General features: G+C 43.5%; 1 protein-coding gene across 1 annotated transcript in view; it reads left to right on the top strand.

Moving 5' to 3' along the window:
• The first annotated feature begins 3,434 nt into the window (after positions 1-3,434).
• Rrp15 (ribosomal RNA processing 15 homolog) overlaps positions 3,435-17,452 on the top strand; it is a 24,237-nt gene continuing 10,219 nt past the window's right edge. The window contains exons 1-4 of the mRNA XM_028760557.1: positions 3,435-3,629; positions 12,841-13,100; positions 14,768-14,865; positions 16,246-16,444. Of these exons, the coding sequence (XP_028616390.1) occupies positions 3,485-3,629; positions 12,841-13,100; positions 14,768-14,865; positions 16,246-16,444 (702 nt within the window). The 5' untranslated portion in view covers positions 3,435-3,484. The remainder of the gene's footprint in view (positions 3,630-12,840; positions 13,101-14,767; positions 14,866-16,245; positions 16,445-17,452) is intronic.

Below are 17,452 nucleotides of genomic sequence, written 5' to 3'. Positions count from 1 at the left end.
CAGATGACATCAGCTGTTTCTGGTACACAGGGGATTTTCCCCATTTATTTTTTTTGAAAATAGTTTTTTTTTTTTTTAATTTTTTGATACATTATGATGATAGCTTGCCCTCCCCCACCTCTTCCCTCCCCTCCCACCCTAATTCACATCTTTCCTTTTTCTCATAGAAAACAAGCATCTAAGAAATGGTAATTAAATAAGAATAAATGGAAACAAACTGGAATAAGACTAAACAAAAATGCCATTGAGCTGGTCTTGGATTGCTCATCTCCTTCTGGGCACAGGGGCATGCCAATGAGAGTGACAGTGGATCTTCTTCTTGAGTCTTTTGTATTACCATGGATCATGATAATAGAAGGCATTTGTCCTCTAATTTGTGAATCCCAGTGCCTGCCTGAAAATTTCATTGCTCATTTTGATTCTAAAAGTGCAACAGTGTAAGCAGGCTTGCACGGCAACGGCTGAGTCAATGCTGGTGCTCAAGTCTCAGCCCAGTCTACCATTCGCTGCCTGTGTGATTTCCGAAAAACTACTTTTTCTCAGCCTCGGTTTTCTCATCTGTAAAATAGCAACAAGCTCACCGGTTTATTATGAAAACCAAAGGAAGCAATATAGATAATTCTCACATAGCTGTATCTATTTCTGACAATCAAATCTCCAGATTAAGAACCTGGATTCCACTTTACATTCCTTTAATGAAGAACAAAAATTGTAACTGGTTAACTATTTTTTTCCTCTCACAAGCAATATTTTAAATTGTAACCAGGTCCATAACAATTCTTACATATAAGCTATTATATGCATGGAAATGCTGGGTCTGATGGCACAGGCCTGAAACCCCGAGTACCTGTAGAGGCCAGGGCAGGAGCATTATAAAATTCAAGATGGGCCTGGACTACAGAGTTCAACTGAGGTCAGCCTGGGGAACTTTGTAAGATGTTTCCTCAAAAATAAAATAAAAAAGAAATGGGTTCCTGAACAGAACAGGACAAGACAGGGATTAATGAAGCTGAGGAATTGATGGGGGGAGATTCATTTTTTTCTTCAAGGGTGTGGTTGATGGTAGGTTGTCCACAAACAAAGAGGCAGTACCAACTGGACTCAGAAGGTTACAAAAAGGAAGAAGAAGAAGAAGAAGAAGAAGAAGAAGAAGAAGAAGAAGAAGAAGAAGAAGAGGAGGAGGAGGAGGAGGAGGAGGAGGAGGAGGAGGAGGAGGAGGAGGAAGAGGAGGAGGAGGAGGAGGAGGAAGAGGAGGAGGAGGAAGAGGAGGAGGAGGAGGAAGAGGAGGAGGAGGAGGAAAGAGAAGAAGAAAAAGAAGAAGAAGGAGAAGAAGAAGGAGATGAAAGAAAAAAAGAAAGGGGACTTGAAATAGGAGAGGCACATGATGTAGGGCATGGGATATGTGAGATTTGGAAGTACTATTATCAAGATATGCTGAATATGTGTATGAATTTGACAAAGGATAAGTAGAAAAAAAATTGAGAGACTGGGAGCTGGAGAGATGGCCCAGTGACTAAGAATATTTACTATTCTTGCAGACGACCCTGGTTGGGTTCCCAGCACCCATGATAGAAAGCTCACAAGTGGATTCCAGCTCAGGGGATCCTACCCTCTTTTTTGGCCTCCACAGGCATCACCACATGTGGTGTACATAAACACATCCAGGTTTACAAAAATAGAAAATAAATCTTAAAAATAGTTTGTCTGTCTTGAAATTTTTATTGATGTTTTCCCTTTTTTTGCGGGGGGGGGAGGGTGATTGAGAAAGGGAGAAAGAATATGAATTTGGCTTAGTAGGGAGGGAGATGGGTAGGATCTCAGAGGAGTTGGGGAAAGAGAGACAACGTGATTGAAATATATTGTAAGAAGAAATGAAAGTAAATATTTAAAAAAACAAACAACAAACAAACAAACAAAAACCCCAAAAAACAAAATCTGTGCTGTTGTGGGGTATTCACCAGAGAAGACGAGGACATAGCTTAAGTCGATAAAAAAATCTTTATTAGCTGGCCAGCAACTATGCTGGGTGTTTATGATCCCAGTATACCACTGAGCCTTTCTGAGAGTGAGCCTTTTAAGCACAAATCCCATGCTCTGAGTTGATATACTTAAGTTATCAAGAACAGTTAGCCAGAAATGGAACTACAGAAGCTAAAAAGGAAGGTTAGTACACTTTGAGACTTTCTCAGAACTATATGGACTTTGACAGATTAGATCTTAGCTTAAGTTTTGGTAGGTGGTACTGTCTACATATTTTTTACAGCTTGAATGGTACTTCCATCACGGAGTCAGTTATGCTAAGGTCTGGGGCCCTGTTACAGTGCTAAATATGTGACCTCGGGGAAGTAGCCTCGGAGCCAGCCAGCACAGCATTCTAATTAAAGCACTGTACTGCTGTTGAGGCGAGAAGGCCCAGGAAGCAGCAGTACCTGGGAAACTCCTTTATGTGGCACCGGAATTGTTCTTTTCAGAGGCCTATGCTGGCATCTGCTCTTGTCCTAAACTGTACTTACAACGCTGTATTTCCTGTCAGTGAAGGTTTTAAAAAAATGTTTTCTTGTACATATATATATATATGTGAGGATTCACATTTTCTGTTGCTTTTCTTTTTTGACAGACAAATTTGGGGTACTTAAAATCCAGTAGATAAAGAATGAAACCCTGCTGGTTCGCTATAGGCAGGTGCTGGGACGTATTTCAGGAGATCAGATCCTTTAATAACACTGGCAGGCTTTGGGTAGGGGCTGGAATATGCTGGGGATCCAAGAGCAACTAACAAAACAAATGGAATTCCTTTCATTTATAGATTTTCAAAGTTAGGGTGGAGTCTGAGTTTAGCAGATAAGTGAAGGAACTCGATAGGATTTAGGAGGATAATCCTATTGTCGCACCCCCACCCCCCCCACACACACACCTTGGGACTACTACAAGGCTGTTTTGTAGTTTATGGCAGGAGTTAGATAGGATTTAGGGCGTGGCTCATTCCACCCGCGCACCTTACCTGGGCAGCCTCTGATCTATCAAAACCCAGAAACGTCTATAAGAAAACACCGTGCTTTGTCCTTAGGGGAACAGCAACAACAACAACAACCAAAACAAAACAAGAACAAACAGATGAGAAAGTTGAGCTTGCTTTCTGATTCCCTAGCTGTTCAGTTCTTATCCATTCGTTCTTGGAGAGTCTCAAGTCAGTGGGTGGGACTTAAGTTTCTAACTGAGAACTAACCTTCTAGGCGAGAGAAATGAGAGCGGGCTACAGCAGCCGCCCGGAAGGCGCCACAGGGGCAGGGGTGAGGCCGGGAACCGACTCCGCCGGAGAATACCGGTGGGTCGAGTCGTCACTCTGCCTATACCGGAGGCTCTGACAGCGGAACTTCAGGTTGGACAACAGTGCTCCGGAACTTTGTAACCCCGGAACTAAAGGAGGAAGTTCCGTGAGTTGCAACCCGACTGATTTATCAGTTTGGACTTCCGGCGATCCAAAATGGCTGCGGCCGTTCAGGACCCACGTGTGAACTCCGGGGAAAAACTGAAGCGTTCCCCGAAGAAAAAGAAAAAGATGAAGATGGTAGCCGAGCCTGCATTGTCGAAGCTAGAAGATGATGTCAAAGGCTCTTCCGACGGAGAAGGTAATGTAGCCCGGCGGAGCTTTGGCGGCTGAGAAGGTCGGGCTGAGCTTCCCAAGGCAAGGCTGCGTTTCCTTGCTTTTAGTCTGAGGCGAGTGAGGTTGGGCGAGGAGCCCTGCTGTTCAGAGCCACTTCGCTGTTGTGTTTAATTTTGTGTTTCCACCCAGTAAACTTTTACGAAGATGGGCGAAATTGCCTGTGCCAGTTAGAAGCTTAACAGTAAAGGAGGAAATAATGACAGGCAGTTCACAAGTTAAGAGCAGAGCAAAAGATGGGCAAGCCTTTTGCAGGTCCGGTACCTACTTAGAAGTGGAGTAAAAGCACGGTTAATTTTCTCAGATCAAAGCATAAGCTAAGTGTTTTGGCAGAGAAGAATCAAAGCTGAGAGCCTTGCAAAATGTTCACATCTTTACGATGGGAGGATTTGGCTCTTTTTACTTACAGCCAGTCAACTTGTAAGCATTTAGCAGATCATAGAAACGGCTGTAAGAGCCATGTCCACGAGCTTCTATTTGGAACCCCTAGCAAAGAGTGAAAGGAAAGGTCGCAATAGAAATGATGGGTGGAATAGGCTCAGGGAGCGAGCAGCAAAAGACCACAAGAGAGAAGATATACTATTACTGTGCAGGGGAGGCGGGGTATTGTGAGCCTTTGGGAGTTAGAGACAAGATAGTTTTAAAAGGTGTAAATGGTAAATAGAGGTACAGAAGTAACATCTGATAACAGTTTCAGAATGAAAGGAAGGTGTATCTCGGGAGGTCTCACCATTGTGTGTCTGCCGTTGTGCTGCTTTAAACTTAACTTCTTTGCACTAGGTTCGTAGTTTAGAAGGAAGCACAGGCATTTGCTTCCTACACTCCAGTTACTGCTCATGTGTAGCTGACACTTTCTGGGTGTCTCCGATCCTGTCAGTTAACAACGAACTAGTGGCTTCAGTTACTCTGTGAAGCCACTAGCTCATGAGTAACATTCAGAATTTTTAACTTGCATGATAATGCCTCGTCACTTGCTGCTCCTTCGTTTGAGAATTACCGTTTTCTGTTCATGTTAGTTCTTGACACATGGAACATACTCTCATTCTGGAGTTCTCTGCCTTTTGCCTACAGTATTCTTGAAACGCTTGCACATCACCTACTTTTTCACCAACTCCAGTCTCTGGTCCAGTACTTGTCAAAGAGAGTTTTCCTTACTTCTCTAATGCATACTTTCCTGTCACTCTCACTTTGTGGCTTGATGCTTTGCTTTCTTTAGATTTGTTTTTTATTATTTTTAAGTTGTATGTATGTGTGCTATGTGGGAGAGGGAAGTGAATTTGCATGCAGGAGCTGGGGGATGTGGTGGTCTCGGTGATCCCCTGGAGCTGAACTTCCAGGTGGTGGTTAGCAGCCCAGCATGGCTGCTGAGGAAAACCTGTTCCCGTGGAAGAGCAGTGCATGAACTTATTCTCCAGCTCTACCCTGCTTCTTTTAAAGCACCACTTTTCAAATCTTGTGAAGTGTTTTTGCTGTTTGTAAGTTCCCTAAGTGTGCAGACACTTGAACCACAGTTCCTAGATCAACAACTGTCACTCAGATCCATAAGTAAACGAAAGAGTGAACTTGGACTTCAAGACCAAGAAGTAGCTGACTAAGCTTTTGAATGGTAGTTGAAGCCCTCAGCCCTCCCTAAAGATGTTAAGAAAACACCCTTACCAGAGATGGGCAGGAATTAGAGCCTATGGGCCAGATGTTGTTTTTTCTGCATTTGTCTATTTGCTGTGTGCCAACATGCAGAGGTCTGAGGACTTACAGGAGTTTGGCAGCAGGTGCCATTACCTGCTCAGCCATTTTATCTCCTTATGGTACAGTTGTGAATTGAATAATTGTAAGCATTACTGTCTAAGAAAAGAAAACACTATCACATTTCAAGAAAGACATCAATACTGCTTTCAGATTTGGGTGGAAATTGGATTTCTTTACTCAGTACTAGGTAATTGCAAGAGGAAATGTTCTTTTGAGCACAAATACTGATTAGGTTTCTAACGTTTTCTTTGGTTATAGATAATGTGTCAAGGAGGCTTCTGGATAATATGGAAACCTGATTATCCAATGAATGTTTGCACTCTGTTATGTTACAGTAACCCTCTAGGCACTGACCTAGAGTTACAGTTCCAAGGAAGATGATGTGAACACAAGAAGTGGCCAGGATGAAGTGTATCTGGGTGAAAGCACTTGCAGGGGTATTTATATTGTTCAAAACTAATGATACCATGTATGTGAGCTTGCAGATAGAGAACCCACAGCTATGAAGGTCATCTGTATCCTCTTGTGAACCTGTAACAGCCTGTCTGCAGCTTCAGTGATGATCAATGCCTACTTTTCAGGATCAGGTAGTGTTAGTCACTAAGTGACTAGGGCTCAGCTTGGAGCTGTTCTTTTACCACAGACATGGGCTCTTCCAGCCAACTCTTTTTTTTTTTTTGGTTTTTGGTTTTTGGTTTTTTCGAGACAGGGTTTCTCTGTGTAGCCCTGGCTGTCCTGGAACTCACTCTGTAGACCAGGCTGGCCTTGAACTCAGAAATCCGCATGCCTCTGCCTCCCAAGTGCTGGGATTAAAGGCGTGCACCACCACTGCCAGCATGCCAACTCTTTTGTTGCTGTTTTTTTTTTCTTTTTTAACTTTTTTTATTAATCTAGAACCATATTTATAAGAGTTGTTGTATCCCTAATATTGGTCTCTTTAAACATTTTCAGTTGCATTGTTTATTTTTTGGGGACAGACATGCTACATCAACGCATGCACATGTGGAAGTCAGAGGACAGCCTGTAGGAGGAGGAGGATCTCTACATATGTGCTGAGGAAGACTGAACTCAGGTCCTCACTAGGCTTGTGTAAGGACATTCACAGGGTGAGCCATCTAACTGGCTCTGTTTTTTAAAATATTTTTATTTACATGCATGTGTCCCTGCATGTGGGTTTCTGCCAGAGGCATTATATCCCCTGGAGTTGGACTTAGAGATGGTTATGAGCTTCTTGACACAAGTGCTGGGAACTAAACTCAGGTCCTCTGAAGAGCACCAAATGTGCTTACTCCCCCACCCCCAAAAAAACCAAACCCAAAAGCAACATAAACAACTTTTCTGTGTCTTTTCTGTGTGTGGTGCTTTGTATCAAACCGCACAGAGCCAGGAAGAGCTCTACCACAGAGTTCAGTGCTCTCCATGCAGCTTCCCAGCATTTACGCCATCTCTGTGGCATCTAACAAATTGTGAAGGGTCTTCCGTTTTGTAAATTTAGTAGTAAAGGGTTTTGGTTAATGCACTTTCTTTGGTGTTATGCAGAATTCCATTTTTAACCTAAGAAATGATTGTTTTCCTCCTGTGAGTTCATAGTCTTTCTGGAAAGGGGACCCATGGATTATAGAACTCTTGCTAAAAGTATTCACATGAGGAGTGGTGTGTGCCTGTTACAAGTTTGTTGTACTGGCCCATCTCTCAGGAAACTGCATCAGAGACATGGTTGATTGTCAACTAGGCCTCACAGTGAAGGGCAGACTTCACACAGTGTCCTTAAGTAGGATGACAGTTGCCTCACAGAAAGCACATGATTGGCTTATGGGTCTCGAGCTATACTTTTCATGTTCTGGTTTGGATTTCTTTTGACCTCTTATACAAGAATGAAAATCTTGGTTTATGAAATACTGTGTGTTGCACAAACTCCCAGATCTCTGAGACTGAGAAATGATTGACTTTGATAGCAGCAGTATCAGAATTTATTACAGAGCTTGATGCCTGTAGTCCTCAGTAGACTTCTATTCATTAGACTGATGGACTCCTGGGCTGATACCAGATCTGGCCTGAGTAGCACTGTGGTAAACTTGGGTATGTAGGTGTCTCTGGCTTTGATCTTTGGGTTACTGAATCATGGTTCAATTTTTAATTTTTGTTATTAAGATATCTGTTTTTATTTAGGATATAATATTTCTAGCAGTAGGAAACTAATAATTATTGTAACTTCATCATGTATCATCTTTTTATGGTTCATGGATTTCACAATGTTAAGGACCAAATTTTTAACTTTTGGAAGAACCCTCAAACTAATTTTTTATAGATGCTACCAGTGTATATTTTTTCCTGATAGTAGATTTTTTTAAAAGATGAGATCACATGAGCCCAGACTTGCTGTGTGCTGACAGTAGCCTCCAACTGCAGGGCTTCCTCCGTTCCCTCCCAGCCTCTCCCACCTCTGACCCACCAGTGTCAGCATATGTGGTTTCTTTTGGTTTGATGATATTCTGGAAATGGAATATTACTATAGTTTTGATTTGTCTTTTCTTCATGGCTAAAGAGAGTAAGCATTTTTTAGCATTTTTTGGCTGTCTATATTTCTCCATTTGAAAAGTCTCTGCATAGTCTATTTACTCACTTATTGGTGGGATTATTTGCTCCTTCAGTATGTGGTGGTTAGAGTTTTGAGAAAGGATTTTAGCTGTTATTCCTTTACCAGATGTGTAGCTGGTAAAGGTTTTCTCCTGCTACATACACTCTCTTTCTATGTTAGTTCTCTCCTTTGTCCAACAAAAGCTTTCTGATTTGTGTTGTCCAAGTTGTCAGTTCTTCCTGTTATATCTTGAGCCAATGGAGTCTTATTCGGAAAGTCCTTGCCTGTGAAAGATGTAATCATTTTACATCTCTTTTATTAGAAAACTAGACACTCAGGTTAAAAATACCTGCAGTTGTGTGCAGTATAAAACTGAATGATGGTAGAAATACTCAGGTGAGCTTTGGTAAGTAGACAGACTTTTCAGTACTACTTAAATTACATTTTGTATCAAAATGGAACCTGCTTATGAACCAGAGAGACATACGGGCTATAAAAATGGTCCAGCATGTGTCTTTTGGGAGAATATGGGGAAGGATCAAATCCAGGGCCTTGGACTTGCTTCACAGTACAGATGTTGTTTGTGTTTACATATGTGGGACATGCCTGTGCTATATCATGCACATGGAGATCAGAGGGCATATGTCACTGCATATACCATGCTAGCTGGCCTGCAAGTTTTCAGAGAGTCCAGTCAGCCTCTCCTCCCTCCATGGGAACCCTGGAACTCTAGATGTGCACTCCTGGGCTCCACCTCACATGGGCTCTGGGGATTCATCTCACAGTCTCAGATTAGAGCAGCAAGCACATTACCTACTGAGCCACCTCTTTATTCATTGTAAAATTATTTATTTTGTTCTCTATGAATATGTGTGTATACTTGATTGTATGTGTGTGCATTGTAGATGTATTGCCCAGGAAAGCCAGAAGATGGTGTTACATCCAAAGGAGCTGGAGTTACCAGCATTGTGAGCCTCTTGATGTGAGTCTTAGGGGCCGTACCTGGGTCCTGTGCAAGTGTCCTTAACCACTGAGCTATTCCCAGCCCATGCTTTTTGTTGAGACATGGTTTCACTAGGTTATGCAGGCTAGCCTTGAACTCACCAGGTAGCCCAGGCAGGCCCTTGACCTGGTAGTCCTCCTGCCTCAGTTTTATACCATTTGACCCAGCTATAGTCTGCATCTTAAGCAAAATATGTCAGAGGTGTAAGAGGGAGAGATGATGATATTCCTTAAGAGTTGTCCTCGAACTGTGCAGATTAAGTGGATAACTTGTTGGTTTAGATAAAATATATTCTTGGTCCTTCAGTTTGTAGTTTAGTAACAAAAGTAGTTAACACCTAAGTAAATCACTTCTCTTGAACTTTGGTCAAACCATGAAAACAATGGCTGCTGAAGTCAGATACTATGAGGAAGGAAGGTAGGACTAGTTGAGCTTACCACTCAGATAGTTGAACCAATGGAGGAGGTTCAGGCGTGATGCTAACCAGATTCATAGGCTTATACTCTTGGGGGAAAGTGTCTGTAGTCCATAATCCTCAGAGAAAGTGTCCTGCAACTGTTACATAGGAAGGTGGTTGGTGATGTCACTTCTAGACAGTGAAAACCCTGAATTGTCTTGGTCAGTGTATGAAGAGGGCTGACCGCTCTCACACAGGACTTCATGACATCCAGTTTACCAGTTCTAGAAATAACCTTTCCTTCTTTGCTGAACCACAAAGCTACATGTGAGACGGAGTAACCCAGCAGATCAGTGTGCTTTCCAGCACTCTAGTCTTCTTCATCATTGAACTTCTTAAAATGGCAGCACACCATGCACAGCCCCGTGTGAGTGCTCAGCGCGTTGCGTGGAACTTTCCAGAGACCTTCCCTCTTCCCTCTTTCTGCTGCTCAACTCGGTTCTTCAGGGAGAGAAGGCTTCATTTGTTTTCTTTTTCTCCACTCCTGGGTGCTCAGAAATGCTGGGGAGTGTGCATGTTTTTAAGACTGTGTCTCAGTCCTGGTGAAAAGAGTTCACGTTCCTGTCAGCCATTAATCATTCCTAGGCCGAGGAATGGATAGGTAGGCAAGTGTGTGAGGCTGCGGAAGGCCTGGGAGAGGCAGCAGGGGAGAAGTGTCCATGTCTTCCTCAGGCCAGTTAGAGTGAGTGGTGAAAAATTGAAGAATTGAGTTCCTCAGTCATGCTGGACATACTAGAAGCATGTGATAGCGACTGGTGGCTTGTGGGTAACTGACGTGAAGCATTGCCATTGTTGGAGTTTGTCACGGTTTGCAATTAATCTTTAGATATTTGAAATAAAATGCAGAAATGACATATAAAATAATATAGGATGCCAAGGGGATTTTTTTACATGTCTAGTGATTTCTAGTCATGAGTTACACACCTGTGTTACTGTTTGCTGCTAGAGATTGGTTAGTGAAAAATTACCAAAGGCTTGTGTCAGGATACACTCAAAGCTAAGAGCCTTTCTGGGTCTCATGGTGATGATTTTCAGTAACCTACTGTTTCTTGGTGTGTATGTGCTGGCAGATCTTATTACATTGGCATTTTAAAAATTATTTATACAGAATGTCATTTCTGTTGGGAGCAAATACTCAATCCCCTGAGCCTGAGCTTCTTAAAATGAAATGAAATAAAACATAGGGATTTTTTGCAGGGGGTTTCTTATGTTCCCTGTGTTTTTCTTTGTGTATCTGCTTCATGCGTAAGTTTCCTTGCTGCCTATAAATGCCTTTCCTCAACTGCAGAAAAAAAAAAGTCACTTTTCCAAATTCTGGAATTTGTTTCATTGGTATGTTGAGTTGAGGTTATATAAAATACTATACTATACTTTGTACAGATTGTTTGTGTAGTGTTGTGTTGCATTACTCCTGGTAAGAAACCTATCAGAGTGAACAGGTCTCAGTGGTGAGCTGCAGAGGCTTGCTTGCATCCTGGATAGCCTCTGCGCCACACAGCAGGGTTCTCTGCAGCCGTTGTACAGGTGCATCAGGACGAACACTAGATGTCAGTGTTGCTGTTTTGATGTTTTTCTAGGAGCTGGTGAAGCCTATTTTGCTTCTGATGCTCCAGGTAGTGTTGGTACTTAAACATTTATGGTTGTGTCTCCTTCATCTGGTTAGCGTTTAATAAAAGAGTAGGTTTTGTTATAGAATTTTTGATTATTAGCATTCATAGTGCTGCTGACTCTGAGGACTAAAAGATACATTATATGTTTTCAACTAACTGCATTATTTAAGTGTTAATATGCAGGGTCCTCAGAGATGCTTCTGGCGAGAGGTTGTGTGGCCCTTGACTAGACACAGTTATCACTGCATTGATTACATTACCCTGTGTAGACTTTCCTGGTTGATTATCCTCATCCCTAACCTGGAAATTTAAGGACATGTTCCAAAATTAAATTCAGTTACCTACAACTGGTCAATATGGCACTTAAAATATTCATATTGTAATGTCTAGGATTTCAACTATGAATTTAGGGATGCCCAGCTTATATTATTTAAAAGTAGTTACTGAAGGGTGTGTATTATAATGAGACTCTGGGTAAAAGGTCTAAGCAACAGTTTGTCTGATGTATGGCTTAAAGTCAGAGGATTCCACAGTTGGCCACAGTGAGGAGGTAGCAGTGTTGTAGTAAGTAGGGAGCAGTGGGAAATTCATGCCTGAATTCTCCTCTTCCTCCTCCACTTCCTCCTCCTCTTCTTCATCCTCCTTTTCTTCCTCCTCCTCTTCCTCCTCCTCTTCCTTTTCTTCTTCCTCTTCCACCTCCTCTTACTCTAATATTGTCTCTTGATACAAGGGACTCTTCCTCCTTTTCTTCTGCCGTTTCTTCCTCCTCCTCTTCCTCCTCTTCTTCCTCCTCCTCCTCCTCCTCCTCCTCTTCCTCCTCCTCTTCCTCCTCTTCTTCCTCTTCCTCCCGTTCCTCCTCTTACTCTAATATTGTCTCCTGATGCAAGGGAATCACTGAATGATTCCCAGTAGTTAATCACTAATGTTGGTATTATGGTAGTTTGATATGAAAAGTTTGAGGTAATAGGGGTTTTTTTGTTTGTTTTTGTTTTTTAACTAACCTTTGGGATGTACCTACATAGGAGTCAACCTAAGAAAGGACCTTTGTTTCTTAAAGGCAGTTTTCCTCTGAAAGCCACTTAGCTGTTGGGTGACTTCCCCATTGAAATGTTTTCCAGTGAAGTCCACAGGGAGTTCACAGGAGCTTCACGGTCTTGTAGCCAGTGCTGGCTGCTAGCTTTGCTGCTTCTGCATGATGGCATTCTGCTGTACAGCCAGTAACGTGATGAGTTGACTCAGAGACTGACACAGCAGCCACTGTGAGTCAGCACTACAGTCTAGCACCTTTAGTGCATCATTTGGTTTTGGTTTTCTAAAGAAAAAGAAATGACCAAATCAAAATTTTAGTGCTATATTCATCTTCTAAAAAGTTAGGCTGGTTTTTAGTATTTTTCTGGACACAGGTTTAGAATTTGAATATTTGGGACAAAACTCTTAGAGAATTGGTACGCTGACACTGAAATATTTTTCTTAATACATTAGTACTTGAGTACTTAAAATAATCTTGGTTAATCTCTTCAATAAGTTTAGAACTCTGGGTATTGAGAGCACTCAGCATTGGCCCTCACTGGTCTGGCCAGCCTTACAGAAGTGAAGTGGAGCAGCTGTTGGATTTGTCTCTGTTGGATTGCCTCCCCGTCATTGCTGTGGGCTGGTGTCCCTTGCTGTTAGCGACACAGAGATTCTGGTGCCCCTCATCAGTACTGCAGACAGGGCCTTGGGGGCTCTGGCCTGTTCTGCCCTGGGCTCTAAAGTATAATTTTGTTTTGCTCTTATGGTCTGTAGGAAGCTGTGACTTAGAGCTGGGCTACTCAGATGATGGAGCTGTAGAAGCAGACAGCGAGGACAATGTTGAATCCTGTGAGGAAGAAAATGAAGACGCTGCAGAATCAAGTCTTGGGACTAATTCGGGCTGGGCAGATGCCATGGCAAAAATCCTTAACAAAAAGACTCCTAAAAGCAAGCCTACCATCCTCACCAAAAACAAAGAGCTGGAGAAGGAGAAGGAGAAGCTAAAGCAGGAAAGGCTGGAGAAGAGGAAGCAGGTGTGTCCGTCCACTGGCCTGTGCACTCTGTACTTTGTCCAAGCAGCATTCAGCCTTAAGGGCTTGAGAGGGCTGGGCGAGCAGGGTTAAGTCAAGAGCACAGCCTTATGGGCAGAGCAAACCTAGCCCTACTACATAAACCCGTGATACTGAAGTGGGTGCAGTTCAGGAGTGGTTAGTTTCTGTTGATAACTGAATTCTTGCTCTGGTTAATTGCTCCTGGTAGAAGTTAGTTTACTTTAACCTCGATTAAACACCTACATTTGCATATAAGTTGGCTGTTTTAAAATATAAAAGAAACTATGGTAAGGTTTTCAGGGCCCCTGTACTACTGTAAGTATCACTGTATCAAAAATATTTCCTTAAAAAATGAGTATTTTCTAATGGAAGAAAAGTAACCTTCTATATTGGTACTGACAGTATAGAAGTAGTAACTTCCATGGAGTAGTTTCCAGGTACAAATGGATTAGGTCACGTTGCTCTTTATGTCTGGCAGTGCCTGCACCACTTCTTTGCTTGCTCTGCTTGAAAGCTGGGCCTGAGGGCCTTGCCCACATAACACAGCTATGCTCAGCATTCTCTCTGTTTATTAACTTTTTAAAATGATAGACTCTGCATCCAGATTCTGTCTAGATACTAGACTATATCTAGTCTCCAAATCCTAGGGAGGGGGAGCAGGAACAGCATTTGAAAGCCAGGGCTAAGCCTGTAGATCAGCTCTGAGTGCTGGAGCCGAGCTGTACACAGAGCACAGAGCTCTCAGAACCATCTGCTGACTTTTAAGTGTACTGATTTGAGGAAGAATGCTGATTCTAAAGGAGCGTTAGCCAGGTTCTTAACATACAGCAGAGGAGGGGAGAGAAAAGTTGGCATTTCCCACCGTCCTCAGGGTAGATGCTGAGTGGCCTCTGGGTGAGTCGTTCATCTGGCTAGTCTATATTAGTGTGGGAAACAGACCTAAGGGCCGTCCTGTGAAGTCAGGCACTGGGGATCAGGATGGTGCTCAGAGAGCCTTTTACAGGAGCCTGTGCCTTGTCTGTGAGCCTGTCTTTCTCCAGCTCCCCTTCAGTGTTTGCACAGTGGTAGGAAATTAGTTCACTTGAACACTTGAATTTGTGACTAAAAAGTCTGTGTGTGACAAGAACATGGGTTAGCTATGCCATGAGAGGAGAGATAGATGTAAATGATTTTATATAAAGAGAAATAATTAATACTTGAGTCTCTGCATATGATACTGTTCTATCCAGAGCTGCTACAGATTTGATCCTTTGATGAGTCTGCTGGCAGGAGTGGGTGGCACAGCCTGCCCTTGCCGAGGTGGGCAGTGCTGTTGTACATCCTACTGGTGATGCTGTGCTGGTCAGTTGGGTGGCCAGCTCACCCTGCTGTGCACTGCCTGGCTGCACATACTGGCAGCTCTCCAGAGCTGATGCCAGAGGGCAACCTCTTAGACTGCCTCTCACAAGGCACACAGAGTGCTAATAGCAGGCTCTCGGAGCTGAGCCCCTGAAACTGGGTTTTAGAAACAGCCTCTGATACACAGAGGTAGGGTGCCTTATTACCCCTGTCCTTTCACAGCGTATCGTATCACAGTTTGCTGCACTTTCAAAATTGCCTGATACAGCATTCATATAACTGTATTCATAATAACCGTATTCACCACACAGCTTGATAAGAAGCGGGAGTGGGAAATGCTGTGCAGAGTGAAGCCAGATGTTGTCAAAGACAAAGAGGCAGAGAGAAACCTTCAGAGGATTGCGACAAGGTAAGATGGCGCTTCAGAAGCCTTTAAGAACAAGTACACGGAGGCTTTGCTAGTGACTCCTGTGCTCATATGGGGTTCCTAAGCTCACCTTACCAATGACTCGCCTGCAACCTGCTGATGACACTGAGTTTGACCAAAGACGTTGGAAGTGTCCTGAAGCAGAGCTGTAGTGTGCCAAGTGTGTATTTGGTCTGAATCTACATGGGTCATCACTTTTATGTTCGTTGGATGGTTCAGTCAGATCCCTGACTACACTTCTTTTCTAGTGCTTTCTAAATGCATGGTGCTGGGTTTGTTATTGTATTTACAGGATGTTATTCCACACATTACGTCAGCTTTTCCTTCGCCTTTTCCCTCAGATCCCCACTCCCCCAACATGGGCACCAAGCAGTTGTCATCTTCCATATGGAGAGCTGAGTAGGATATGGTGCCTGCTCTGTGACCGCTCCTCACCTGTACATGTGTCTCTTAGAAGTCTGTGTGTAGTGACAGCCATGGGGATTGGGGGATTGGGGAAGGCGCTACTTAAAAACATAGTAGTAGCTAGGCAGTGGTGGTGCACACTTTTGATCCCAGCTCTCAGGCAGTGGCAGGGAGATCTATGAGTTCGAGGCCAGCCTGGTATATGGAAGGGGTTTCGGGACAGCCAGGGCTACATGGGGAAACTATGTCTGGAAACAGGAAACAAAAGAACAACAGATGTTTACATTTAGTGGAGTGGTTTGTAACTTGTGGTTAACAGATTACCCTAGTCATTCTCTGACCTGTGTGGGAGCTGCACAGTGAGATGTGAGAATCTGCACACACCATTGATTGTCTCTGTCTCACCTCATCTGTTAAAGACGGTAATGTTAAGTCCAGCCTGTCAGACACCATGGCCATACAGTGGTGGTGCACGCCTTGAATCCCAGCACTTGGGAGGCAGAGGCAGGTGGATTTCTGAGTTCGAGGCCAGCCTGGTCTACAGAGTGAGTTCCAGGACAGCAGGACTACACAGAGAAACACTGTCTTGAACCCCCCTCCCCCCCGAAAAAAGAAACAATGGTTTTTCAGTACTTTGTAACCATTATTATTTTAAAATAACATGAAAATTCACCTTATTGGCATATTAAGAACACTCATAGATTCAACATGCTTTAAGGTAAAAGTAAAATGAGCTTATTACCTGATTTGACTAAAAAAGACAGTGCTTGTTAAGTCCCTGCATTGCTGATTAAGGGGACCCTGTGAGACCTAGTTCAGCTCAGTGTTTGCTGTCTAGAATAGATTAGTATACTGGCCTCCTGAGAGCGCTTTCCTCTTTCCTGGATGGTGGTGGTGGAGAGACCACGTCCTGCTGTACTTGTGTGTCTCATGTTGTCCTGACACTTTACATTCTAGGGGTGTGGTGCAGCTCTTCAATGCTGTACAGAAACACCAAAGGAATGTTGGCGAAAAGGTTAAGGAAGCAGGAGGCTCCATCCGGAAGCGGGCTAAGCTGATGTCAACTGTTTCCAAGAAGGATTTCATCAGTGTTCTTCGAGGAATGGATGGTACAAGTGAGAACAGTCCTGCCGGGAAGAACCCCAAAGCCAGACAGGTAGGGAACCCCTGGCATGGTGGGGAATTGCTGCCTCAGACTCTTCTGTTGTTAAAACTCTGACATGGAGGACGGCAGCCCGTGTAAGCAGAGTTCCATAACAACTGCCGTAGAGAACGGCAGCCCGTGTAAGCAGAGTTCCGTAGGTCTCCTTAGTTCTCACTTCCCACAGTGTCCCTAACTTCATAATGATAGGAGTTAGCAGTTGTTGGTATCATAACCCTGGTGACAGAACTCAGGGACCAAAATGGAGTCACACAAGTGTGCGTAAGTGGAGTTTGGTTGTTCCTACCTGGAATCCTATCATTCTACATTGTGAAAAGTGGAAGTCCAGGTGAAGCTGACAGTCTGCATTGGAATTTGGCCTGCAGACGTGTATGTGTGTGTGTATGTGTGTGTGTATGTGTGTGTGTGTGTGTGTGTCCCCGTCCGTGATGGGATGTCACTTGTAACCTGTGGAGTCAGGGCCTGGAGGAGCGATGGTAGACACTCTACACTGAAGCAGCTTTGGTGATACTTGTTTGTAGGGTAGTTAAGATAATAAGCACCAGCTTAGAAGGCTATGGAGGTGCACATCTTTAATCCCAGCATTCAGAAGGCCAGCCTGGTGTACTTCAGTTCTAGGCCAGCCAGGGCTGTGTATTGAGGCCCTGTCTCAGAAAAGAGAGATTCTCAGCAACTCTGTGATCTTTTCAGTGATAGCATCACTGCTCCCATCCTTCCACACGTGCTTTCACCTCACAAGGGCGGGGTGGGGGGCGAGCAAGCCAGTGTGTGTGTGTGTACGCGCACTCGTGTCTATGCGTGTATATATTTGAGAAAGTGATGGGAACTTTGGGCACATTAGGACTTTCACACCAGCTCAAGGTTGAAGTATGTTTCTGCGGCCTTGATTAAGTTCCCATTTTATCTAGTTTCTGTTTGTAGCATTGAGTGACGCATGATGCTCACACATATTAGGAGCTGCAGTGAGATGTGGGTTAGCTGCAGTGAGATGTGGGTTCTTAG

The sequence above is a fragment of the Grammomys surdaster genome, unplaced genomic scaffold (genome assembly GCF_004785775.1).
Source record: "Grammomys surdaster isolate TR1022 unplaced genomic scaffold, NIH_TR_1.0 130, whole genome shotgun sequence".
Classification (NCBI taxonomy): Eukaryota; Metazoa; Chordata; class Mammalia; order Rodentia; family Muridae; genus Grammomys; species Grammomys surdaster.
The sequence above is the reverse complement of the archived record's forward strand: the minus strand, read 5'-3'. Positions and strand labels throughout refer to the sequence as shown.